This window comes from Eupeodes corollae, chromosome 2 (assembly GCF_945859685.1).
Source record: "Eupeodes corollae chromosome 2, idEupCoro1.1, whole genome shotgun sequence".
NCBI lineage: Eukaryota > Metazoa > Arthropoda > Insecta > Diptera > Syrphidae > Eupeodes > Eupeodes corollae.
The window spans coordinates 64,703,944-64,731,538 of NC_079148.1; the positions used below are offsets into that span (position 1 = coordinate 64,703,944).

The window sequence follows — 27,595 nt, forward strand, 5'->3', positions numbered from 1 at the left end:
AAGGCTGGAGTGCATAAAGTTATTGAAACATATTCAAAAATATGAATGCTAAACTATTTATGTTAAAATAGAAAATAGTTTTTAAGCAATATTTTTTTAAAGTCTTTAGTGCATAAGTTATTGAAACATAATCAAAAACATAGAAGTATTTATGTTGAAAACATAAAATTTAAAATTTAAAATTTGAGCAGATTCAAAATAAACAACGAAAATTTACTCCAAAAGATTTTTTTCAAAACCTTGAAATAATAAAATTTAAGGGTTTTCATAAACTTAATTATATAATTTTCAGAAACTAAATAAGATATACAAATGATTTTAACTGTATTAAGATTACAAAAACTTGTACTTATGAATCTATTATTAAGAACTGTGTTGTGTAAAAAGAGTTGTATTTTGTTCTTTGCAAAAAAAAAAATGATTTTTGCTGACCAGTGATATCAATCTTTATCAAAATCAAGCCCAGAAGCTACTCGTACTATTAAAAAGCAAGCAAAAGAAATTGCTTTTCATTTTCTTTTATTTAAGAGTTTGAGACAGATGAACATTTTATTATTTACATTTGTATCTTGTAATTGGTTTCCTTTCTACTATTTATCAAGTTTAAAAATAAAAAATAAAAATAAGATAGTAAAGTTCCTAGAAACAAATATTTATTCTCAATTACCTATCAATAAAAATATAAAAATTGAATAATCACAACTAAGCTCCAAAATTAAGAAAAAAAGATCTATAGATTGATTGAAACATGTCAAATGAAATCATAACTTTCTCTGTAAATTTACGAAAAGATGCAACAGGTGAATCGTATCTACATATATTTATTTTTATGAACCCGTTTCGACAAAGTAGACTTTCGAGTGCTTGAAGCAGTTTTTCTGATCGTAAATATATTGATTAAATATTATCTGCAACAAGGTTGTATCTTTTTATGAACTTAATCGTAGTTACTACCAATTTTTTTTTTTTTTTTTTTTCTATCAAAACACATTTTTTATATTCTTATGTTAAATTTAACTTTAAATTGTATCTTTTGGTCAGATTTCCTGTACAAACTGTACAACTGTGCGTCAAAGAGGCAATCATCGACTCGACAATAAGGAGGCAAAAGTATCACCACAATGTCTGAACAAAAATTCTGTTGTCCCCGCTGTATCTGTATCTTTCTGTATGTTATATAGCGGCGACTTCTTTCACCCTCCGTCACGTCTTCGAACCCCTTTCCCAACCACCATCCACATCCATTCCATATCTATCTATACTTGAATACCAATTCTGTTGATATGGTGAAAGGGTGTGTGCTGAGGCTGCGGGTGTGTGTTTATAGTATAACAAAAAAGATATATATACACACACATACACATCTTAGTAGGCATACGTATACACCACCACATCCATACTTAAACATTGGCAGACGACGACAGTCAGTCTCTGAGGTTTCGTTCGGTGTTCGTTCAGATACAATCCGTTGAAGTATTCAGTATTTAGTAGACAGCGATGAAAGGGAGAGGCAAATCGTGTTTTTCGTAGCAGAAATCGACAGCACCAATTTCTTCAAAAACCCATTATATTATTATTCGTTGTTATTAATTCTAAGTTAGTTGGAAAGGTGTCACAACGGCAAGAACAGCAACTCTCCCCCTTGAAATTAAAAACGGCCATTAGAACCAAAACCAACCAGTGTTATAGTTATTTTGTTTTTACAATTTATTTTGTTCTTCAATATCTATCTCTTAGTTTTATAGTTTTTTTGAATTCGATTTATTGATTTCAATTTGTTCTAAAATAAAAATAAAAATAAAAACAAAAACAAAACATAGATAATACCTATAACTAACTTAATATACAAAGTGCTGAGTGATTGTTTAATTTCGCGTATTTTTTTTATTAAAAACTTACAAAAGAAGATACTTTTTCTACAGTTCGTGTTAACTAACTTATATACACGTTAATTTTTAGTTTGAATGAAAGCAAAGTCTGTGCCACACACTCTGTTATTAAGACTTCACACACAACCGACCGACGGCGAGCGACGGTAATTCGCTTGGATTAAAAATTAAAAAGAAAAATCAAAAATATCTAAATTTTATAGTTTAGTTTGTGTGTTGTGTTTTTATTTTTTTTTTGTGAAAACTTAAGTGCCTAAAAATAACAACATATATTTATATTAAATAAAATAAAAACATAGATAAATAATATTACATATTTATAAAGATAAATTCAAAAAATAAAACCTCTTCTCAAATGTTCAAATCAAATATCATCAACATCGTACTATATCTATAATTTTGTAACTGATCATTAAAATTATTTAAATTTAAAAATTTGAAAGTATGACAAACGAATCCAGTTCTATGACAATGAAAAGTGATAATGAAAGCAAATTAGTTAACACTACTATTACTAGTAATAATAATATCGTGAATAATAACAATAATAATATTTACTACACCTGCAGTAGTAGCAACAAGTTAACAACAGAACCAACAACATTAACGGTGGCGGCAACAGCAACAGCAACATCATCGGCTTCGGCTTCGATAGTTAGTGATTTGCCATCGATAACGTTAGCGCCATTTGCGAAGATCAAACGTGAAGCGGAATTCAACAACAACAACAACAACAACAACACCAACTCCAATCGATCATCGTCAATGGTTATGAAATCATCAGCTAACATCAATAATAATCATAATCATAATTCTCAAGTGCCAACAAATAGTAATAACAATAATAATAATACAGTAAGTGCAAAAATGGGCTCACGTAGAATTTTCACGCCACAATTTAAGTTGCAAGTTCTCGAATCGTATCGCAATGATGCCGATTGCAAGGGCAATCAAAGGGCCACGGCCCGAAAATATAATATCCATCGACGCCAAATACAGAAATGGTTGCAATGCGAATCGAATTTGCGTTCGTCGGTGGCGAATATTTGTGCGAATAATGTGAAACATCAGTTTCATAATATAACCCATCATCAAATGCCAATTGTAACAAATTCAACGTTGCCATTGCCATCGTCGGCGGCAGCAGCGGCGTCTTCGTTGTCAATACACTCAAATAATAATCAACAACATCATCATCATCATCATGCCCACCATAATCAACAACAATATAAAGCCATTAATAATCGGCTGTCCTTGGACACAACCAGACATAGCGTCGCTCTGACTTCCATACAGATTCCAACAACCAAAGGGGTGTTGGCGGCAGCAGCAGCAGCACAAGCAGCAGCTAATAAATTAGGAGATGTAGTAGGTGCAGTGGCACCATTATCATCGTCGTCGTCGTCGTCGTTGTCGCCCTCGTCTACGGCGTTCTTGTCCACCAGCACTGGCACAACGAAAAGCCTACGCGCACCTACATCACCCGTTCTCCATTCTCAGATTCTAACGAAGTCATCGTCGTCGTCGTTAAATTCAGCGATGGCGGTGTCTCCATCAAAAGGGGGGCACTCGGCAGGAGCACCATTACATGCCTATCATCATCACGAGAGTATGGGTATTCACACACCACCTGCTTCGTTGTCAAGTGTGCCAGTATCAGTACCAATAATTACACCACATCCGCATACACACTTGCATGTGGCTAATTTGAAAATTCATCATTACCAACACCTCCACATGGAACAACATCAGCACCACCACCATCATAATCTACATCACCCATACAATCAAGTACAACTACCTCCGCCACCGCACCAATCAAGTGAACGACGTCCGTTCATGCCGTCAGCAAGTCTGCCTGCTTTACCTACTTCTTCATCGTCGTCTTCGTCGTCGTCGTCGTTCTCGACAACCACTACATCCTCCTCTTCACCCCCGGCATCAACACCATTGACAGCTGTTGCTCTCTCATGCACAGACACTCTGGCAACCAACCCTGCTTCTGCTTCTGCTTCTGCTGCTGGCCGTGTTGCTCTGTCTCTAGCTCATGTGGAGGAAAATCGAATCGACGAGTTACGTGACTATCGGGCAACGTCAACAGAAAATCGTTATATGAATGAAAATGAGTACGCTGCTGCTGTTCAAAGCAGAACGCTGATGCAGCGTGCTTATGAAGGATTCCATTACCTTCCATTCCCTATGCACATGTATCCGGCTGCGGCGACGATGATAGCGCCAATCGATTTATCATTGGGCACGAAACGGCTTGGGTACTCGCTTGCCTCCCCGTCCCCACTAAACGAGAATAACAATGTGGAGCAACACCATGCCACAGAATACACAGAAGCCCTCATCAAATACGAAAAACCATCATCACCAAAGAGCGAAGACGATGATTCCCAGTTGAATGTTGTTGACTCGGATATTTCTGAATCGTCTTCGGTTGTGGATTTGACTTTGAGAAAGCGTAAAGTACTGATGCCTATTTCTGAAGATGTTACGGCTGAAAAGCACACAAAGGTCAATGAGAGCTCCGAGAAAGAAAAACCAGCTTCTTCTGAACCCGCTAAGCCCTTTAAACTCTTCAAACCCTATTTGCTCGACGATGAAGCCACCAAGTCAAGCGAGGAATCATCGAGCAAAATATGCAAGCAAAAGGATCCCATTATTTGGAGTCATCATACTGCTTGTTTGTCCCCACCGATAAGTGTCGATAGCCTTCAATCTGGCACTCATGGCAGTAATTTTCAATCGCCTCCAGTCGATGCAACATATCCATTTCCAGCCGGGAGTCCCACATTTCAATCTACCAATGCACCCCTATCAGCTGGCTTCAGATGCCCCAAAGGATCACCCGTATCCGGTTACGAATCATCATCCTCCATCTACTCCGATTCAGTATCATCGAACAGCGGAGACATTAGCTACAACAGCAGCAACAACCCACCTCATCACTCCGCCACCACCAGCTACTGTTTCGACATCAAAGTCCACAACATCAACGGTGACCTCCCGAACAATCACCTGATATCCCCCACACCCAAACGTCCCTTCATTGCTGACGAATGCATACCTCTCCTTCCTCCCAGCACCGCTATCACCCACAATCATGTCCAGAGATGGCTGGACCAAGAATCTGGCATCAGACAAGGCATTGCTCTATATGTTTAGAACAAAAGAACATCTCTGCATAGCTCTGTTCGATTTGAAATCGACTTACAAATTGTTTTCTTTTTAATTTGTACATAAGGCAATATTTTTTACTGTTTTAATAATTATATTTTAAGATAAATCAAATAACCACCAAACCGCATATCACAATATTATTTCAAAAACAACAACAAAATATATAAGTAAATTTTTTTCAAAATATTTAATTGAATATCATTGAGGCTTTATTCAGAATTGAACATAAAACAAAATATTAATTGCCATAAATTATTTCTTATTCTAGTTCTTAAGTATATAATTATGAAATATATATTATTTAATAGTTTTTTTTTTTTGTTAATTTTAAGAAAATATAACTTATAGTTTCCTTTTTACTTTACATAATCAACAAACTCAAGTGCGACATATTTTTCTTAAAAATTGGTACTTTCATAGAAAGGAACTTTAAAAAGATAAAAACATATAGTATAGCTTTATATATTGAAATAAAATAAAAAAAAAAACATTGTTATTTGTTAACTAAAAAAATTTAAGAAAGAAAATCTGAAGTAATTGTAATAAAAATAAAATTTAGAATTTGTGATACTAAAAATCAATCAAAAGAAACACTTAAAAAAATCAAATTTAATAAAACAAAAACAAAAGTCAATTATAAATAAAATAAAACATTTTTATAAATACATATATAGGGAAACTATTTTATATATATATATTATTATATATTAACAGAATAAAAATATAGAACAGTATTTTTGTAAAAAAGAAATCTGAATAATATACATACATTATTATATGAAATGGAAATTAAATCGATTTTGTTTTTTAATTTTTGTCTTGAAATCTTCTTTGGATTGGGCGAAGATTTTGTTTTCGGAGTCGATACTTTGTTCTTGAAGCGCTGAAAAATTCGTCGCCTTAGAGACACAAGAACGTAACTAAATTTTTTACGATTTTGGACTGGCTATGCCACTTTCCTTAAAATATAGTATTCTATATTGTGGCAAAAAATTGTACCTCTAAGTGAAGTAGCTTAGAAGTTAGCACTTCCCGTATCAACATTTTTTTAAAATTACATCGAAACAAACAAACGTATGCGGCGTTACGTTTCTATGACCCAAACTCTAGAAATTCGAATCAAGATACGTTAATATGGCAATAAGTTTATACCGTTTGACCTGTACATCAAATTCAATAATGTTTTTTTTGTCAACAACTAATTTGCATGTCAACTGTCAACACTTAGGCTTAGCTTTAGCTTTGGTTGACAAAAAAAAAATTGCCGTTATCGTTGTTCTGATGCGTTATTCAGTTTCATTATTTGTGATTGCAAGATCGTGATTTTGTGAATTAAAAAATTAAAGTGTTCATGATTTAATTTTCGAGAGCTAAAAGGCTTGTCATGCTAGCTACAAGAAATCAATCTATAAAAGATTCTTCGAAAAGAAATTCACCTTCGTCTCGCCCATGTACTTCCAAACTAATAGAACATGGTAGGTTGAATAATAATAATAATCAGGTGAAGAGAGATTTGTTACTTTCATAAATTCATCTTGTGTTTTCTCTAGAGAAAGAATTTGATGCCGAAATTAATGAAACTAATTCACCGTCTGTATCAATGTTCGATAATGAAAACAATGATGGTAATATTAGTAAAAATAGAATCATAATAGTTTTAAATATAAGATTTTCATCCTAAGGTGATTGATGATTCAGTTGTCGATCCCCATTTCTTTCCTTCGTCATCCGAATCTCTGTCGTCGAATATGCAGAATTCGCCAAACCACGTTCAAGATAACTCCGTTCCAGTAGCAGGTTTACCAAACGAAAGTCTATCAATTAATATTGAAGTCGATAACATTGCCAGCGTTGGTGAGGAGAACGATGCGACACCAAAAAGAAAGCGACAGCTTGATCCCAAATCATGGAAAAAGAATATTCGAAAGGCTTTATTTCAATCGGGTAAGTCATATGTGTCGACCCGTGTGTCAAAGCTCGAAGTGTACAGCCCATAGATTGTTCAAAATGCCTCAGAAGGTGTAACACTCATTTTGACGAAGAGGCTAGGCATTATTTGCATACAACTTTCTGGGAAAAGCTTAAAGGTACCGAAAACCAGAAAAAATATCTTTCTTCGTTGATTGAAGAGATACCAAAAAAATCAGTTAGAACTCCAGCTCAACATTCACGACGTTCAAACACGAAGATGTTTTTCCTTGTTAAAAATGGTGTGAAAATTCAAGTTTGTCAAGGTTTTTTTATTGCTACATTCAACGTTTCTGAACCATTTGTGAGAAATATTGTAAAATATAGATCAGATTGTAACGTTGTTGCCTTTAGTAAAAAAGGCTGTCATCCACCTGGAATCAAACGGCCTGAAGATGCGAGAGAATTTATAAAAAAACATATTAATTCTTTCCCAAAAGTTCCTTCTCATTATTGTAGAAAGTCAACCAATTATGAGTACTTGCCCTCGGATCTGAATTTACAAAAAATGTACGAATGTTACTTACAAAGATGCCAAGAGGAAAATAGACTGCCAGAAAAGTTATGGCTTTATAGACAAGTGTTCAAAAACGACTTCTACCTTAAATTCCACACTCCGAGAAAAGACATGTGTGATAAATGCTTTCGGTTTCAAAATTCTTATGAGGAGGAAAAAAATGAGCTTCGTGATGAACATGAGCAACACCTAAAGAGAAAAGTAAGTGCTAGAGAATTCCATGATAAATTTAAAGAAGATGCTATTGCCAAAAACATTCATTTTATTGAATTTGATTTGGAAGCTGTAAGATACTGTCCTAGCTCAAATGCGAAAGCCATATTTTATAAAAGACGTTTGGCAGTTTACAATCTGATTGTATACAATGTTGGAACCAAAGAAGCTACCTGTTTTATGTTGCATGAGGGAATGGCTGGAAGAGGTTCGGACGAAGTGGCATCTTGTCTATATATGTATTTTAGGCAACATTGCGACGGTAAACCATTTGTCCTGATGAGCGATACTTGTGGAGGGCAGAATCGAAACGTTAACATCTCGGCAATGCTTCTCTACTCTGTTCAATCACTTGACATCCCGAAAATAGACCATTGCTATTTTGAACCTGGACACTCTATGATGGAGTGCGATTCCGTTCATGCCCATATTGAACGATGTTCAAAAAACATTAATATATTTGACCCCGTTGGATGGTACACTGTCGTAAGGATGTCATCAAAACAATCAAAATATACAGTGGTAGAAATGGGACGCGAGGATATCTTTAGCTTCAAAGCAGTAAGTTCAACTTTGATTAAAAATCGTAAGGTTGATACTGAAGGGAACAATGTTAATTGGCTAAAAATATCTTGGCAGCAGTATAGAAAAATTGATACAAATAACATCTTTTTTAAGTATGACAAGGATCTGGAAGAGTTCAAAGCTGTACAAATAATTCGGCGGCAATCAAGGAAAGATGAGTTACCAAAATTAACTCAATGTTTTACGGGACCTAAGTCTATAAAAACAGAAAAATATAGTGATTTGTTGGACCTTTGTAACAAAGGTATAATACCCTCGCATTACCATGATTTCTATAAATCGTTAAGAACTTCCGATTTGGATGACGAAAGTGATAACTAGATTTAAATGCCTTATGTACTTATATTACAAGAAAAAAAATAATAAAATAAAATAAATAAGAAAGCTTTTTTGAAAATTATTATTTTATTCAAAAACGTAACAAAACAAAAAGCGTCAAAGTAATTATTATCGTTAGAGTCACATAAACGTAACAGTCTATATTTTCACTTTATTGAATAAAATATCTTTAAAGTCACAAAAAAATAATTAAGAATATTTTATCTATTCTATAGCTAGAATGTTAATCTTGAAATTTTTAAAAGTTAACTTTACAAAAGTATTCATGGAACTCATATAAATGAAAAATGGTAAAAAAAAATCACAAAATCGTCTCTCCTGAAAATTAGCAAAGATTGACATACGTCTTTGTGTCACTAAGGCGACGAATTGGACTTTACAAAAAATGTGTTTTATTTGAGCACATTTGTGAGACGTCGCATATTATGAAGAATGTTTAACTCGAAATTTACTGGTGTTGCAAAAAAATGCATGCATTCGAGCGAGATTCGAAATAGAAGTCAAAAAGAGTGAAGAATTTTTTAGATATTTCCGCTCAATAGCGGATCCAGGGGGGGGTCGTATCGTAGGGGTCATGACCCTCCCCCCTGGGAGATAATTTGTTTGCTTTTTCGCAGGAATTCCCTTCAATTCAAAACTAATCGTATTGCGATAATGGATATGACCATTATATTTTGAATTATTTATTTTTTGTAAAGGGTGATTTTTTTGAGGTTAGGATTTTCATGCATTAGTATTTGACAGATCACGCGGGATTTCAGACATGGAGTCAAAGAGAAAGATGCTCAGTATGCTTTGAAATTTCATCATGAATAGACTTACTAACGAGCAACGCTTGCCAATCATTGAATTTTATTACCAAAATCAGTGTTCGGTTCGAAATTTGTTTCGCGCTTTACGTCCCATTTATGGTCTACATAATCGACCAAGTGAGCAAACAATTAATGCGATTGTGACCAAGTTTAGCACTCAGTTTACTTTATTGGACATTAAACCAACCACACGAATGCGTACAGTGCGTACAGAAGAGAATATTGCGTCTGTTTCTGAGAGTGTTGCTGAAGACCGTGAAATGTCGATTCGTCGCCGTTCGCAGCAATTGGGTTTGTGTTATTCGACCACATGGAAGATTTTACGCAAAGATCTTGGTGTAAAACCGTATAAAATACAGCTCGTGCAAGAACTGAAGCCGAACGATCTGCCACAACGTCGAATTTTCAGTGAATGGGCCCTAGAAAAGTTGTCAGAAAATCCGCTTTTTTATCGACAAATTTTGTTCAGCGATGAGGCTCATTTCTGGTTGAATGGCTACGTAAATAAGCAAAATTGCCGCATTTGGAGTGAAGAGCAACCAGAAGCCGTTCAAGAACTGCCCATGCATCCCGAAAAATGCACTGTTTGGTGTGGTTTGTACGCTGGTGGAATCATTGGACCGTATTTTTTCAAAGATGCTGTTGGACGCAACGTTACGGTGAATGGCGATCGCTATCGTTCAATGCTAACATACTTTTTGTTGCCAAAAATGGAAGAACTGAACTTGGTTGACATGTGGTTTCAACAAGATGGCGCTACATGCCACACAGCTCGCGATTCTATGGCCATTTTGAGGGAAAACTTCGGAGAACAATTCATCTCAAGGAATGGACCGCTAGGTTGGCCACCAAGATCATGCGATTTGACGCCTTTAGACTATTTTTTGTGGGGCTACGTCAAGTCTAAAGTCTACACAAATAAGCCAGCAACTATTCCAGCTTTGGAAGACAACATTTCCGAAGAAATTCGGGCTATTCCGGCCAAAATGCTCGAAAAAGTTACCCAAAATTGGACTTTCCGAATGGAGCACCTAAGACGCAGCCGCGGTCAACATTTAAACAAATTATCTTCTAAAAGTAAATGTCATGGACCAATCTAACGTTTCAAATAAAGAATCGATGAGATTTTGCAAATTGTATGCGTTTTTTTTTTAAAAAGTTCTCAAGCTCTTAAAAAATCACCGTTTATATGTAAACAACATTTATATTTTACTTCCTTAAACTTTGTTGCTAAAAGTACTACTTTTGACTGAAGATTGGACCAAGAACATAATATGAATCGGATATTCAGCCTTATTCCAAAAAACAACACAAATTCATCAACTTTTGACCAATTGACGATCCAGGAGGGGGGGTCACATGAGCCAAAAAGCTTATAACAGTTAAGTTGTATAAATAAAGATTTCATTTAAAGATTTATTAGTAATTTAACGACATTCACCAAAAAGTGGTTTGCTGTCAAAAACAACTCAAATTTTGATTTTCGCTTAATTTAGAATTTGAAAAAACTTTAGTCATGCTTTTAAATTGACAAATGAACCACCATTTAAAACACAAAACACCGTTAAAGTTTTAGTAAACTTATAGTTTTTCACCGTAGCGTTTAAACAATATGCAATGTAGTACCCGTGGCATGATGTTTAGTGTGTTTTTAATTTGATGAATCTTTACAACGTTGAATATGGCGTCGACCTGCTGGTTACTAAAAAGCCAACGTATCCAAGAAGCGGCTCCTTTCTGGATCTTCTGCTGTACGACACCAGAGTGACAGTAACAGACAAAGTGGGTAATCACCCTCGAAACTGCTTACAGACAGTCGAGTACGACAGTGATCACTTCGGACTGGCTGCTGTAATGCAGATTTCGAACGAACGCGTGGAGTTGGAGGAATACGTTGCAAAGCACTCTTACAATTACAGTAAGATGCGTTGTCCTCGTTTCCCCAATGCCCTAGCGAGAGAACTTCGTTCGAGTGACATAGCCCCACCAAACAACAGAAACCTGACAAATACAGAAATTGGCCAACATTTACAACTGATGGACGAAACGATAAAACGAACGATGGAACGGAAAATACCAAAGTACAAAGAACGGGACCAAATGGACGCTTACATAAACTTGACTATTGACTCACTGCGAAGGCACAAGAGTCATCAAGACAAGACTCAAAAACTTGTACAGACGACTTACAGACTCACATGACTTGGAGGTTAGGACACTGAAGTCGTCAATAAAAAATGTCAATCTGTTGATTAAGGAGAACTACAGGTTATCAATTAACAAGTACTGGGACCGCAAGATCCGGTCAGTTAATTCGAGTGACCTTAGTCAAATCAAAAAAAAAATCAAATGGGGTGGCGCAACAGTCCGTTATGAACCAGGGCCTAGTGACTTACAACTCTCAACCATTCCTGTGTGCGAGTAATGTTGTCAGGAATGGAGGGGACCTACAATTTTTATGCCGAATCCGAACGGCTAGTTTGAGAAAGCACTTTTTCATGACAAGAATTACTCTTGAAGGATTTGTCAATTCCTCGCAAGAGGCAGTACCCGCGAAAATTATTTTTTTTTTTAAATTAAGGTGGCACAGGCAGGGATTGAACCCAAGACCCCTTGCATGACAGTCCAACGCACTAACCATCATGCCACGGGTGACCTTAGTATGTTCCCAAAAATCAACAAGATATTCAGGAAAAAGAACGACAATGACCTTTCGAGTCAGAAACTCCAAAGAACCGAAGAGAATAGAGACGTTCTGAGGACAGCGCAAATAGATCCAGAAGAAGCCATCTTTGACGATGACTTTTATGTAATTTAAGATCCTAAGGACAAAGTGAAGGCGGTGGGAGCTGCTTTCCAGCAAGTGTACTAGGTGAATGTTATAGCATTCGCCCCAACCACGAGCTGGAAAACAGAGCCCTACTTAATCACTTTTACCTTCGAAATGATATGACACAATGGCTATTTGAGAACCGCGGTTTCATGCGGTTCGATGACGATTCCTTGGGAAATGCCATAATCACCGAGCAAACGGGGCCAAGTTTCTTGTTAGTGACGAAGGTTGAGCTTCAGCTCATCTTCAATTCAATAAAAAACTAAAAGTCAGCAGGTGTCGATGGTATATCCAACGTTGTACTGAGACTTTTACCGATGGAAGCAATTGACATTTACACCACACTCTTCCAACATGCACTGAATAATGCATATTATCCAGTGCATTGGAAGAACGCTGTGGTTCATCCTCTCCCGAAAAAGGGAAAGGACAACTCCAACCCGTCAAATCTTCGGTCGATAAGTCTTCTTCCGAGTATCAGCAAAGTTTTCGAAAAGATCATCAATAGGGCTCTGACTAAGTGGGCTGCGGACAACAAAGTAATTCCCGATAAACAGTTCGGGTTCAAGGCGGGTCATGACACAATTCATGCTGCGTCTAAACTCGTTTCTGATATCCAATGGAATAAATCAAAACAACAATGCACAGGTGCTGTTCTGGTTGATTTGGAAAAGGCCTTTGACACCGTATGATTAGAGGGTCTTTACCTAAAACTGAGCTGGCTTGGCATAGGCAATCCATTGTTGTATATACTTTATGATATGCTTAACGGTAGAAAGTTTGTTGTCAAAAGTGGGAAGGTAACTTCTAACACAACATTCTCAATTAAAAATGGTCTTCAACAGGGAGCGGTGAATTCGCCGATTCTCTTCAGCATTTACACCAGCGATCTGATAGGTAGTCTTACAAAGGCAATTGCGTACGCCGACGATCTAATTGAGTAAAGAAGGGCCCGAAAGGTTGAGGTTATTAGAATTCTCTTGAAGCCTGATTTCGACAAGATTCAGCGATATTGCAACGACTGGAAACTGAGAAGTCGGAAACAATTCTGTTCTGGACTCCGTTGGCTAGGACCACGAGGGATACGTGCAAGAATTGGCGTAAAATGGTCATCGTTGATCTTCACGGGCAGCCATTAGCGAGCAAGTGTAGTGAAGTACCTCGGTATCTGGTTAGATCAGTATTTATATTTCCACAGACATATAAATGCTGCTCTGACCAGGGCCAGAGGAGCCTTCGCTCTGACGAAACGGCTGTTTTTTAGCAGTCGGCTTGACCCCAGAGTGAAGGTAATTTGCTACATGGCGCTCATACGGCTAATGATCATTTATGGTTGTCCTGTGTGGTTCAACGTTGCCCCTTCCCAGATGGAGAAGTTTCGGGTGTTCGAGCGGCAATGTTCTTCTTATGTGCATTACTACTCCAACGGGGTCCTATACAACGGGGCTCGAATCAACAGAATTGACAATGTCGTGATAAAACTCGTTCGAGGTCACATTGCAAGAGCTATGTCTTCGACCAACAATTTAATTTTCGGGGCGTTCTATCCGAACGACGAGTATTTTGAAAGTACAAGCTTGAGCGGCTTCATTCCACCAGAGGCATTCCTCTTTTTAGACAGATGCGGTCTGATACAGGATAGATTGGCTGTTCCGTTAATCTACCACGTCAGACGAAGAACCGTGGATGGGTCCCATACAATCGGGACGTCATGGCACAAGGCGGAGCAGAGCTCCTTCGGTTCAGTGGGGCTGTATCCGAACGGGACCGAACTGATAGGGTGAAGCAGGAGAACCAGTTTTGGTGGCATCAATCAGCACTTGGCCGGCTTCCATACTTGTTTTATAGTTTAAGGGTTTAGTTTTAAGTAGAATAGACATGGTGGCACACAAAAAAATACAAAAAAATTTAAAAAAAAATAAAAAAAAAAGAAAAAAAAGAAAAAAATTAAAAAAAGACAATCAAATATGGAACAAAATGTTAGATTTACTGCTGTGGTTGTTCTAGTTTTAAGTAGTATAGAGGTAGAATAGGCAGCTTAAGTTAGCTTTAAGTTTTATATTAAGGACCTTATTTAAAGTAGTTTTTAAGAAAAAAATAAAAAACGATCTTGATATAAGTTTTTTTTTTCAAAATTTTCTTATAAATACAAAAATTAATGAAATTCATATTGAAGTAAAATAAATCTTAGGGCCGAAAGGCATTAGTAGTAAGTGTTATAGTTTAACTTAGAGTGTCCGTATGGGACCATTAAGTTAGTTGTAAGTTATGGATGATTAGGCTAGTTTTATGAATTTTTGTCTAGCTTTAAGATAGGTTTAAGAATGAATTAATAAAAATGAATTTAAAAAAACCGTAGCGTTTGAACATTGCAATGTAGTACCCGTGGCATGATGGTTAGTGCGTTAGACTTGCCAGCAAGGGGTCTTGGATTCAATCCCTGCCTGTGCCACCTTAATTAAAAAAAAAAAATATTTTCGCGGGTACTGCCCTTTGCGAGGAATTGACAAATTCTCCAAGAGTAATTCTTGTCATGAAAAAGTGCTTTCTCAAATTAGCCGTTCGGATTCGGCCGAAAATTGTAGGTCCCTTCCATTCCTGACAACAGTACTCGCACACAGGAATGGTTGAGAGTTGTAAGGCCCTGGTTCCCAACGGACTGAACACTGCGTTGTAATACACAGGAATGATTTAATTTCGTCACATAGGGCTTGGGTTGGGGTCGAAATACTGAATGGATCAAAATACTGTATCTCAAAATTCTGTATTTCAAAATTCTGTATATCAAAATTCTGTATTGCAAAGTGCTGCGCACTTTTTTACATTATCAACGCGATTTTTATTTCTTAGCCTTATTTGCAGCATTTTGAAATACAGAATTTTGAAAACAGAATACTTTTTTATTAGCAAAATGTTTTAATATATTCTTTTGAACAATAACATATATACTTATGATAATTTATAAGTCTCTGAAATAATGAATACAAAAATTATATAAATGGTATCTTCTTTTTATTTTCTCTTTCTCATATTCTTCTTCTTAGTTATTTGTATCTGTCTCAAATTTGTACATGAATTGTTCCTATCACAATCAACAATTGCATGAAACTAATTGATTTACCAAACCTTTTAGTATTATACAATATTATGAGATATTATATATAATATTACAGCATTTTGAGACACAGTATTTTGACAATATACCATTTTGAGACACAGTATTTTCAAATGCAGAATAATAACCAAACAGTATTATGACCATACAGAATTTTGACCATACAGTATTTTTAAATACAGCATTTCAACCCGCTCCAATAGGGCTTCCTTTAAAGATGTGGTAAAACGAGAAACATTTTTAGAAGATGTTAGAAATAGTCCCTAATAACATAAAAATAACGGGTGTTCTGTCTAGGGATAAAGAGCTTTTACTTGGCAACACTATTTTTACCGGTGTCCGTTTTGTAAGGTGTCAAGTTATTTATTTTTACTTCGGTTTCTCATCTTAACGTAAGACTTCCAAATTTTGAACATTTATTTTGAAAATCATGATTCATTTTTGATGAAGCTAACTTTTGCTGAAATGGATAAACAAAACTGCTGTTTTTGGGGTTATGATAATCCTAAGGTTTATGTTGAGATTGAGACAACGTTAGATCCACAAAAACTGAATGAATAATTGGCCCAGACTTCTTTAAAAACATGATTATAATGAATTTTCGGTCATCAATTCAACAACCATATGGTGCAAGAGCTGTAAATTTAACAAGACGGTGCAACAGCCACACAGCTTGTACCATAATTTATTTATTGAAGGGAACGTTTGGTCGCACTGCGTCGTATTTCTGATTGATATTTCATATCACACAAAGAATTTTTTGACAAAAAAAGAGTTGAGTTGCGCATTTATATTTTGCTAAAAATGCATTTCTCTATTTTCCGGACGGACATTCATTTTCCTGAACAGCTGATACTTTTGTTTTCAAAATTGAAACGAAACCGAATGTTAGTGGGAAAATGAAATCAGAGATGTGCAAGTTCCGGCATTATATTTTAAATTTTGTTTTTTATTGTAAACCAAAATAATACAAACTTCTTTTGCGTTTCATTTTGGGGAATAGTTTTCGTCCTTTGGGTAGTAGAGCACTTGACTCTCGAAAGGAGTAAAATACTACTTTAGAAGCATAAACGGCAGAAGTGCTCCGCAATGGAAATCAAAAAAGAGGCTGGGATGTGACCCACACTGATAACTTCCAATCACGTCGGTCGATTTGTCTTGCTTAAAAGTTTGTCTATATGTACTCGTATCAATTTTTACCAAATTTGCGTACTATTTTTTATGAAAAAACGGATTGTTGGATTTTTATATAAAAATAAATGAATATCGAAAATAATATTTTCTGCGAAATAAAATAAGTTTGAAGCCAATATTTTTAATTTTTGAAAAACTATTTGAGTCGTAAGTAAATTTTTAACAAGTTTTAGTATTGTTTTTGTTTTAGTTTTATTTTTTGTAAAAGAAAAACTGTCAATTTTAATTTTTTAAAAATTTTATGGAATTTTGATTACAATATTTCTTATAAGATAAAATTAGTTTGAAGCCAATATTTTAAAGTTTTGAAAATATATTTGAGTCAAAAATCAATTTTTACCAACTGTTATACATTTTGTTTAGGTTTTTATTTTTTGTAAGAAAACTATCAATTCGATTTTTCTCAAAATTTGTCTTAATGTTAAGAACAATATTTCTTATAAATACAAATTATTTAAAAGCTATTATCTCAATTTTTTAAAAAGATATTTGATTCGAAAATCATTTTTAACCAACTTTTGTTAATTTTTTTCCAGTTTATAATTGTTTGTAAAAAAAAAACTGTCAATTCGATTTTTTTCAAAATTTTACTAAATGTTAACAACAATAATTTTTGAAAGGTAAAAGTAGTTAAAAGCCAATATCTACAATTTTTGAAAAGATATTTGAGTCGAAAATCAATATTTAGCAACTTTTATACATTTTTTTTTAAGCTTTTTATTTTTTGTAAAAAAAACTGTCAATTCGATTTTTCTCAAACTTTGTTCTAATGTTGAAAACAATATTTCTTATAAATACAAATTATTTAAAAGCTATTATCTCAAATTTTTAAAAAGATATTTGATTCGAAAATCATTTTTAACCAACTTTTGTTAATTTTTTTCTGGTTTTTAATGTTTTGTAAAAAAAACTGTCAATTCGATTTTTTTATAAGTTTTACTGAATTTTGACAACAATATTTTTAAAAGATAAAAGTAAATTAAAGGCAATACCTCAAAGTTTTGAAAAGATATTTGAGTCGAAAATCAATTTTTACCAACTTTTATTAATTTATTTTTTAGGTCTTTATTTTTTGTAAAAAAAACTATCAATTCGATTTTTTTTAAAATTTTATCAGATGTCAAAAACATTATTTTTCGTTGCACAAAATTGTTTTGGAGATGAAATTATATTTAAGTCGTAAAATTTTGGAGGTGAAACATTTTTTTTTCAGTTTTTTTTTTGATTATAAAAAAAAAACGTTAAATGGATTTTTTTTCAAAAAATATACTTCTTTGATATCTTGTGACAATATATTATATAAAATTTAATTCAAGTCTCTAGCGTTTTTGGTTTGTAAGATATTTAGGGTTAACCAAAATGTTCACCTTTTTTTCAAACTGCTATGTTAAGAAAACCACCCACGCAATTTTCTTCAGAGCCCTTTCTGCATCTTTCTGTCTTATTATCGGTATACCAAAATTTATTTGAAATCGATATCTCTTCTGGTTTTTGAGCTATGGACGACGAAAAAAAACGTCGCGAATTTATGGACGTACGAACGTACATACACACGCACGCACAGACATCTTTCTAAAAATCTTTCATTTCGACTCTAGGGACCTTGAAACGCCGAGAAATGTCAAAATTTTCAATTTGACAAATCGGACCCATTACAAAAATACTAAAATAAAGGACGTTTTTTAAAGAAGAAATTAACCTCATATTATTAAATATTATTGTCACGAATTTAGTTTCTAAAAGTAGTCGGTGCGGCTTACTAAACGTTTGACCACTTTTTACAGCATGGCGTCAATGGTCTCGTAGACAAGCAACTTCACATAACTCCAAAAATATGGTCCAACGGTGTTAAGTCCCAGGATCTTGGAAGCCACACCATCCACAAGCTTACGACACGAGATAAGATAATGCGCTCACCAAGAGATTCCTTCAATAAATTGATTGAATTGATGCGTCCTGCAAACCGAACCATTATTTTGGTAATAAATTTGCAAAAGTTGTTGTTCGGAAAAAGTCTATTTAATATGAAATGCCAAAATAAACTGAGCATAAATCAAGTAACAGATGTCAAAAAGGCAAACTCCGAAAAAACTATTGCCAGATTGAAAACCAAACGGCTGCAAAAACACCCTTTACTCTAACCGAAAAATAGTAAGATGCAAAAAATTTGTACGTGTTTTGGTGCGTATCAGTTAATTTTTTCATTAAATGCTATTTTTCTTTTTTAGACATTATTAACAATATAAGTTGTATGAAACCATAGTAACATTAGGAACATACAAAATTAGACAGATTAGAAAATTAGACCTTTTAAAAAAAACTTTAAAGATAATTTCCAAATATTAAATGACAATTGTCGGTGAATTCTGTCAATTAAATTAACTGTTTTACTTAATTTAAGACATTTTTTAAATTGAATTGAAATCTTGTATTTCATGAACCTACCTAAACACTTTTAAATAGTTTAAGTCAACAAATTGTTTGTAATTGTTTTATATTTTGAAATTGCGACTGTAAGGTTCCATTGATTAATTGCATACATTTGTCCACTTATAAACCGTTGAACATTTACGCCGTCAACAAAATGGTGGATATTCTCATGGAAAAGTGATTCTTACAATTAAAAATTAGAAAACTATTATTCTATGAAACTCACTGTGTACTATTTCACTTATTTGGAAAACGAGGGCAGTGCAGTATCACAGATCTTTGTCCACCAGAAATCGATGATATGGGCTTGACATTGAAGACATGATTACAAGAAAAAGTGTTCCAAAATCTAAATCTCAACAAAAATATATTATTACTCTAAATAAATTTTGTGGTGCATTTTATGCTCGTTTTTGCTTCGATATTTTAAAGTAAATTGAAATAGATTTCAAGCTCTGGAGTCATTAACTGCCATCAAAAGATGGCTGATCCAACGATAATATGTATTTGCATTCAATTTTAAATATAAAATGATTTTTTTTATCAGGAGTTACCGTAATAATAACATAAGTCAGGAAAAAAATACAAACAAAAATGTCCTGGGATTTTTTTTTTAAATTTTCAATTCAATTCGTAGTTTGCTAAAAAGATATTTTTTTCTAAATTACTCTGATAATTATTAAAAACTATACCGAACTTTTTATTTTAAAATGGATTGTAATTTTAGCATGATAACAACAAATTAATTGTTTTATAAAAAAGTAAATTGTGCTATACTTTTTTTAAAGAACTAAACTAAAAATCTTATGTGATGGAAATAAAAATGAACCGAATCATAGAATAAGATTTTCAAGTCCTTATATCATTTTCGCTAAAATTTTCAAAAAATAAAATTTAAATGAAAGAAAACTTTCATCAAAATATATTTTATGTTCTCATTTTCATTTTTAATGCCATATTCCTTGTTCGTCCCCCACATTTTGCTTGTTAAAATAGGGATAAAATAAATAATCTGCAAACTTGATTGTGTAAAATATTTATTTCAATATCTAAAAGATCATGTGTTCCAATGAAGAAAAAAATATCGGGGACTTCAAACTAATTAAAGTACAGATATATACTCTACAAGTACTCCCTGACATAATTCTATCCACTTTATCACTCCTAACCAAGGCATAGCTATGTATAATTAAGATGGAAAGACAGTTGTTAATCGATACAAAAACTTAAAATTTATATTTATTGAGATGCACCTGAATTGTTTAAAAAAATAAAATAACCGTCCAAAACTATATCACCCAACATTCAGACAGTGTTATCCTTCTAAGAACCAAACAGAAGATTGATTTAATTTTCTAAGCAAACCTGTCGAAAGATTGTATGTATATTCTTCCAAACGCATGGATTAGGGTAATATTTCGGAAATCCTGGAGTTTCCCATCGTAAATTTCAATAGTTCCGGAATTTCCCATATGGATCGCTTTGTGTGCATATTCGAACTGGGAAATTCCAAAATATTAAGAAAATCTGGTGTGAAGTGAATATGTTTATCAACTTTTGAAACATTAGCCTACCTACCTGGGGCAATGCTTGTTCATTTGCCTCTACTTGCATATGGGCTACGTACAATATTGTTGTTTGCACAATAAAGTAATCTACAGGTGGTTAAAGGTCATTTTTTTGGTTAGCAACATTAAGACAATACAAGTGTTCTTCGAAAATTAATCAATTTTATCCTGATGCTTTGGGAATAGTAAACGATGTAGTCAAATGTCCCCAATTAAATATCACCGTAGGGTATTCAAAATTAAAAATGTGAAATAGGTCACAAAAACTATTGATTTCTCAACATCATTCAAAATAAATTATAAAAATTTAAATGGGATTAGTTTGGAACAATTTTTTAAAAAATCTTTAATTGATTGCATAAATCAGGATTGGAAAGAAATGAACTTCGTAGGGATGCCAGGAAAATTTAAAACTTGAAAAACTGTTGTGTGGGTCCTATTTGCCTAAAATCTTGCTCCTAGAATTCTTTGTTCCAGAAGATTTTAAGCTTCACAGCTTCAATTAAACTTTCAAAATTATTGCAAGCAATTTCAATTCAATTTCAACCGAAAATATGTTATGAAATATTTAGAAGGCCGAATAGTTTGTATCATATTTAAAATATTGTTTACCAACGAAACATCCAATTTATAGTTTTAATGACGTTATTCTTTGGTTTAAATTCTTGATCTTGAAATTATAGAATCGCGAAATTATTGTTGTGTTTTCTAAATTAAGTTGTTAGATTTTAACGCACTTACAAAAATCTAAAAAAAACGGGAAACTATTTATGCTAAAACGGTTTTCAACAGAAAAAGGCAAAACGGTTTGAAAGTTTGGTTTCTTGTTACGAATCTCTTGTACATACAATTCTTATACATCAAGTTCTTGAAATATACTAAGAAATTTGAAAATAATATTAAAAACGGTATTTTTAAAACTTGCGAAGAAAGTTAACGTTAAAATTTAAATTCGAAGTCGGCATTAAAAATTAAGTCCAAAACGTGTTTTTCAAAACTATGTAAGTTTCAAATTGAAATTTTTCTCAAAACTTTATGTGAAGTCAATATAAAGAGATTTTCATAAAATAAATAAGATAGTAAATTGAAGAGAAATATTCAAGAAAAATCATCATAACATTTATTGTTAAAAGACATTTTTAGTTTGAACTTAGCCTTAAGAACCCCGTTTTGCTTGTTGGTTATTTTAGCATTTTAAAATGGAGATATTTTGAAACCTGATAGGTTAGGTTAGGTTGGAGTGGCTGTCCAGATGTCATTGACTCACCTACACCTCAAGGGTCCATTGTGATACCACTAATGAGGTTACTCATGGGAGAGTAATGAACTTAAACAAATTATTTTGTACTTTTAATGAAGTTAGAGAGACATTTTGTGTCAATCGTTGCCAGTTCACTGGTATTATCGAAGAAGGGATTACCGAGAAAGTAATTCCTTCTAATGGAGAGTGCTGGACATGTACATAGAAGGTGTTGGACTGTTTCCTCTTCCTGCTCGTTCATGCAGCTTCTACAGAAGTCATTTGTGTAGACCCCTAGCCTCAGAGCATGTCTTCCTATGAGGCAGTGTCCTGATATTACTCCAGAGCTTATACTTTGTCTGCTCAGGGATATCAAGCTTTTTGACTGTTTTAAGTCTATGCTTGGCCATATTTGCTTAGTTGCTAGGCAGGTACTCTGTGACCTTCTAACATTTGTTGATTCTAGAGTATATTGTTTGAGAAGATATTTGCATGTAGCAAGTGTTGTTCCTATGTTATGTTTTGTCTAACATTAGGCAGAAGTGTTCTATTTTTGGCGAGCTCATCGGCTTTGCAATTTCCCTGAATGTCTGTGGCCCAGAACCCAAGTGAGGTGAATATTAAACTGTTCCTTCATCTCATTCAGAGATGATCGACAATCGTGGACTATTTGATAGTTTGTGGAGGCGAGAGATTTAAGAGCTGCTTGGCTGTCCGAGAAGATTCGTATATCCTTGAAGGATATAACGTTTTCGTTGAGCCAGGATAGTGCTTCTTTAATCGCCATTACTTCTGCCTGGAATACACTACATTGATTGGGAATTCTATATGATAGACTGAGATTTAGTTGTTCCGAATAAATACCACTTCCAACTGCGTAATCGGTCTTTGAACCGTCTGTATAGAAGTGTACCGCATCGTCTTCCAGGGGTCTCTATTCTTCCCAGGAGGATCTTGAAGGGAGTACCATTTGTATGGTGGTATAGTCTAAGCGATCTGGGATAGATCTGAAACTGTCTAGAATAGTAGTATTATTCCAGTATTTTTACTGGTCCATTGAGAGGTGGCTCTAAGCCTAACACATGAGTTGGCAGCCACCATTTTGATGAAGATGTCAAGAGGTGTTAGGTTTAAAAGCACTTCCAGTGCTGCGGTTGGTGTTTAGCGAAGTGCTCCTGTGATGCACATACCTGCTGACCGCTGGACTTTGATGAGCTTATTTAGATTTACCATCTTGTCCAGTGCGGTCCACCATACGACAGCTCCATAAATGAGTATCGGTTTGATTACCGAAGTGTATAGCCAGTGGGTTATTTTTGGGGAGAAGCCCCATTTTGATCCTATGGCCTTTTTACAAGTAAAAAGCGCTACAGTAGCCTTTTTTACTCTTTCATCAATATTTGCCTTCCAATTTAGTTTTTTGTCTGAAATGAGGCCTAAATATTTAGCTTGGTCGGAAAAGCTTAATGGTATCTTGGATGGGCTAATCTGATGAATTTTGTACCTTCTCGAAAAGAGTATTAGTTCTGTTTTATGTGGATTGACGTCCAAGCCACATTGCTTAGCCCATTTTGTTAGCCTATGTAAGGCATTTTGTAGGAGTTCCGAGAGAACTTGGGGGTGCTTCCCAGATGCGGATATTGCAACGTCGTCAGCATAGGCAATCACCTTGAAACACTCTGTTTCCAATGATGTAAGTAGGTCGTTTACAACCATGTTCCATAAAAGAGACGACAGGACCCCACCTTGGGGGGGTCCTCGATTCACCGATCTGGTGGTAGTAAAACTTCTCATACTAGAAGTTATTGTCCTTCTTTTAAGCATGAGCATGAAACCTGATGCAAAATAAAAAGATTCGTAAACTTAATCATTAAAAAAAATTATTGTTTTGTTTGTGGGACTGAAAAAAAAAGTAATACTCAACTTGGCCAATCTGGCCACTTTTACAAAAGTTCTTAGATAATAAGATTTCGAGATACTGTGTCAATTTCAAATTAAAGATTCTTAATTTTACTTTCGCGGATTCAGAACTTGACAGATTCTTCAGGAGAACAATAGTTAGAAAAATTCAAAGAAATGTAAAAGGTTTGATTTTGAGTCTTTCTACATTATTGGATTTTTTTTTTGATTTTTTTATAATTTTTTATTGATGATCAAGATGACGTCATTTAAAAGCAAAATACATTTAAAAGTTGATCCTTAATTACTTATGTATATTAAATGGTGACCGGTTACAAGAAACTAACTGAAATCATGCGTGCTTGTAATCCAGCCAGGTGGCCGAATACTAGAACACGAAACGATGATCTAATTATGCTCTCAATTGTTCTTTAAATAAGTACATTTTCTGTAAATATAAAATACAAATTTCTCAAAGTTTTAACAATAAAACGCTTTAAAGTATCTGCCCCGTTAAGGTTTCGTATGCCAAAGATGCTACGAGTATAAGATCAACTATAAGGATTTTTATGAACGAGATGTTTAGAGTGCTGCTATATTTTATAATCACACGAACCAGGATTATGTTTTTTTGGAGAAAGTCATTGTCTGGCATTTAATGGAATGTATCCATTCTTTTTCCACCAAATGACAAAATTGTTGATATCCTCTTGGAGTTGCAACCGGAAATATTACGCTTTTAAATATTTTCGTATATTCCGCATAGATTAAGATGTTACTGTATCTTACACAAAGGAGTACATTACTGAAAGCTAAGATAAAGAGAAGAGGTCCTTAATGACTACCCTGGGGAACTCCTGATTTGGAAATAAGAGGGTTGGCGAAATAACTTCTGAATTTAAAATAAAAAGAAACCCATGTTACAAATTGACTCAATTGCACTTAATCGAGATCTAAAGCTTGGCTAGACAGGACAGTTTAGAGACTGGTTTATTATAACTAATGTCAGACTTATTACCCTTTTGAAAGACTGGTGTAGTAAGTTCCTTTTTCTATATATTTGGCGATTTACTTGAGCTTAGAGATAATGCAAAGATGCAAAGAAGGGCAGTTGCTACTACTGTTTTACATTTTTTCAACACTATAAGAGGACTTCCATCTTGTCTAGAGAAATAATTACCTTTAAGAAAGACCAATGTAATATGTTGTCTAACGTCATTTGAACACTATTTTTTTTACGGGTCTCAATGAAAGATTGCTAAAAGTTGTTAGAAACGCATTACAAATTTCTGGAGTACTTACTAACTTATCTTTTTAATTTAATTTTGTAAAGATGTTCTGTTTTATATCTAAAATAAAAATAATAAAAAAAACTGGCCCTAGGTTAAATAATATTTTAATACTTGGCTAATATCCCCCTAGAATTGTATATTTAAAGGTACGGGCTATTATGGATAATATGTCTCACACCTTACTTATCAAACTACCTCCCATTGATTCATATTTGTTTTTCAATTTTGTTTTCTAATGTGATTTTCTGCACAGAATTTTTATTCAAGATAAGCTAATCAATTAAAAACATTAAATTCATATTTAAATATCAATAAAAGAAGAATTTTTTTAATGAAATTCGAAAGGTGTATGTAACGACAAACCATTTAAGCCATAAAATATACATCAGGTGTCAATCATGATGATGATAGTGTCACCATTTCGGGATCACTATTGTTATTTTTTTTTTTATTTTTTTTCATAATAATAATTCTCCTTCATTCGTGGCTTTGTCTCGTGCCACCCCTTACGTGCCTTACCTTTATAACAAAACATAAAATAATATACATATTAAACAGCTTATAGTTTTAAGCTTATAGATAGGTATCCATATCATAGGTGTTGTGTTTTTGTTTTATTTTACGACAACGTGAAACGTGCCTTTCCCATTCAATGTTTTTGCGCAGGTGCGCAAGGTATGGCCACAGCCCATCCGTTTATGGTTAGCCAAAAAAATTTGATTCAAACTTCTATTTTTCTTCAAATTCATTTACATAATCGATACCCAATCAAAAAGTTTTGTTTGATTTTTTCAGGATTTGTAACATTAGGTTGAATGTTTTTGAAGGAACGATTAATATATAAATTAGGAGGCCTAGTAACTTACAACTATTAACCATTAACGTGTATGGGTCATGTCATGAGCTGAAGGCACCTTCAGTTTGTATGCCGAATCTAACCGACTTATTTAAGTAAGCATTTTTTTGACAAGAATTACTACTCTCAATTGGTAGGTTTTGTCGCGCAATGCGGCCATTTTGTTTTGGTGACATCTGTCAAATCTTATGCCACATCATCATGGCAAATTACACGATTGAACAGCACGTTCAAATGATAAAACTTTATTATCAAAATAAGAACATCGCTGCGGTCAGTGAAAGTGTACAGCAGATCCCAATTTGCCTTTCGCAGATTTCAACTTAGCAAATTTCGCGTCGGGACTTGGGCGTAAAAGATCCAACTGACCCTAGAGCTTCAAGTTCTTGATCATAGACAACGTCGTTTGTTCGCTGACTTCGTTTTGACTTGTTTGGAAGTTTTATGGTGCTTTATATACAATTTTATATTAAAAGACTTCTCTTATTACCTGTCTTCTATAGTAAAATGCTATTTTTAAATATTTAGATAGTTTTTTCCAATCTGTTTCATTTAGAATTTCAATGAGTTCCGCTTGTTCCATATAACTTTTCTTCAATATTTGTCGCCGAATTTCTGCTAGAATCGGGCACCTTGCGATGAAATGCAGTACGTTTTCTCTTTGGTTGGTGTTGCATAAGGAGCAGCTTAGTAATAGGTCATTACGATGTGGAATGAAATTGAGAGGCAAAAGTTCACTTCTAGCCCTGAAAATCAATGATATTATTTCAATGTTTTGGGTGTCCTTGAAGTATTTGGATTCTCCTAAATTGTGCTGAGGTAGGGGGTAGAATTCCCTATGTAGTGAACAAGTAGCTTCCTCTATACTTTTCTCTCTAGATTTGGAGTGGAGCTTTTCGAGTAGACAGTTAAGATATGGATTCCATTCCTGTAAATAATCTAAAGTTAGGTTGAAAGAGAGTTCACGAGAGTCCGCTAAGTTTTTCCTTTCCTGAAACCATGAGCTTTGCGACTTTATAATCGAAACAGCAATCTTTCTTGCAACTTTATCCACATCGCTATACATTAACTTGGTAATGTAGTTGAAGTGCATTTAAAGCGATGGGAGATGTAAGGGTGATAGACCGGTTTCAATGAGAAGCATGTAGTTAGGTGTTGTGTCGGGTAGTCGGAACAGCCCCTTTTTTGAAAGAACCTCAGGAGTTTTTCAGTGGTTTCAGACTGTTTCCAGCCCCATGATTCCGCAGCATACAGCATTATTGATTCGGACGTTGCGAGAAAAACTTTGTATTTTGCACTAACTGCTAGGTCCTTGTTACCATACACATTTTTCCACACCGTCCCAATCGCATTTTTGGATGAAGAAAGTTTTTTTAATAGGTGTTTTTCTAGGTTTAAGTTGCTCGTTACAGTGTAACCCAAGTATTGGTATTCCCTCACAGTTTCAACTTGGTCCGCTCCATAATACCATTTCTCGTTTGGAGCCAATTGCCCATTGTTTTTGATTTGTCAAGGTTTACTGTTAGATTCCACTTCGAACAGTAATTCCGTAATTTGTTGATCATTAACTGAAGAGATTCAGGAGATTCGGCTAACATGACAAGATCGTCTGCGTACATTAGAACTTTGATCCGGAACCCATCAATTGTTATGCCACAC

General features: G+C 34.3%; 1 protein-coding gene across 1 annotated transcript; it reads left to right on the top strand.

Moving 5' to 3' along the window:
- Positions 1–1,450: 1,450 nt before the first annotated feature.
- On the top strand, positions 1,451–5,721 carry LOC129946875 (myb-like protein A). The gene has a single exon (XM_056057241.1). The coding sequence runs from the start codon at positions 2,334–2,336 to the stop codon at positions 5,058–5,060; it is 2,727 nt and encodes a 908-aa protein (XP_055913216.1). The 5' UTR covers positions 1,451–2,333; the 3' UTR covers positions 5,061–5,721.
- Positions 5,722–27,595: the final 21,874 nt, after the last annotated feature.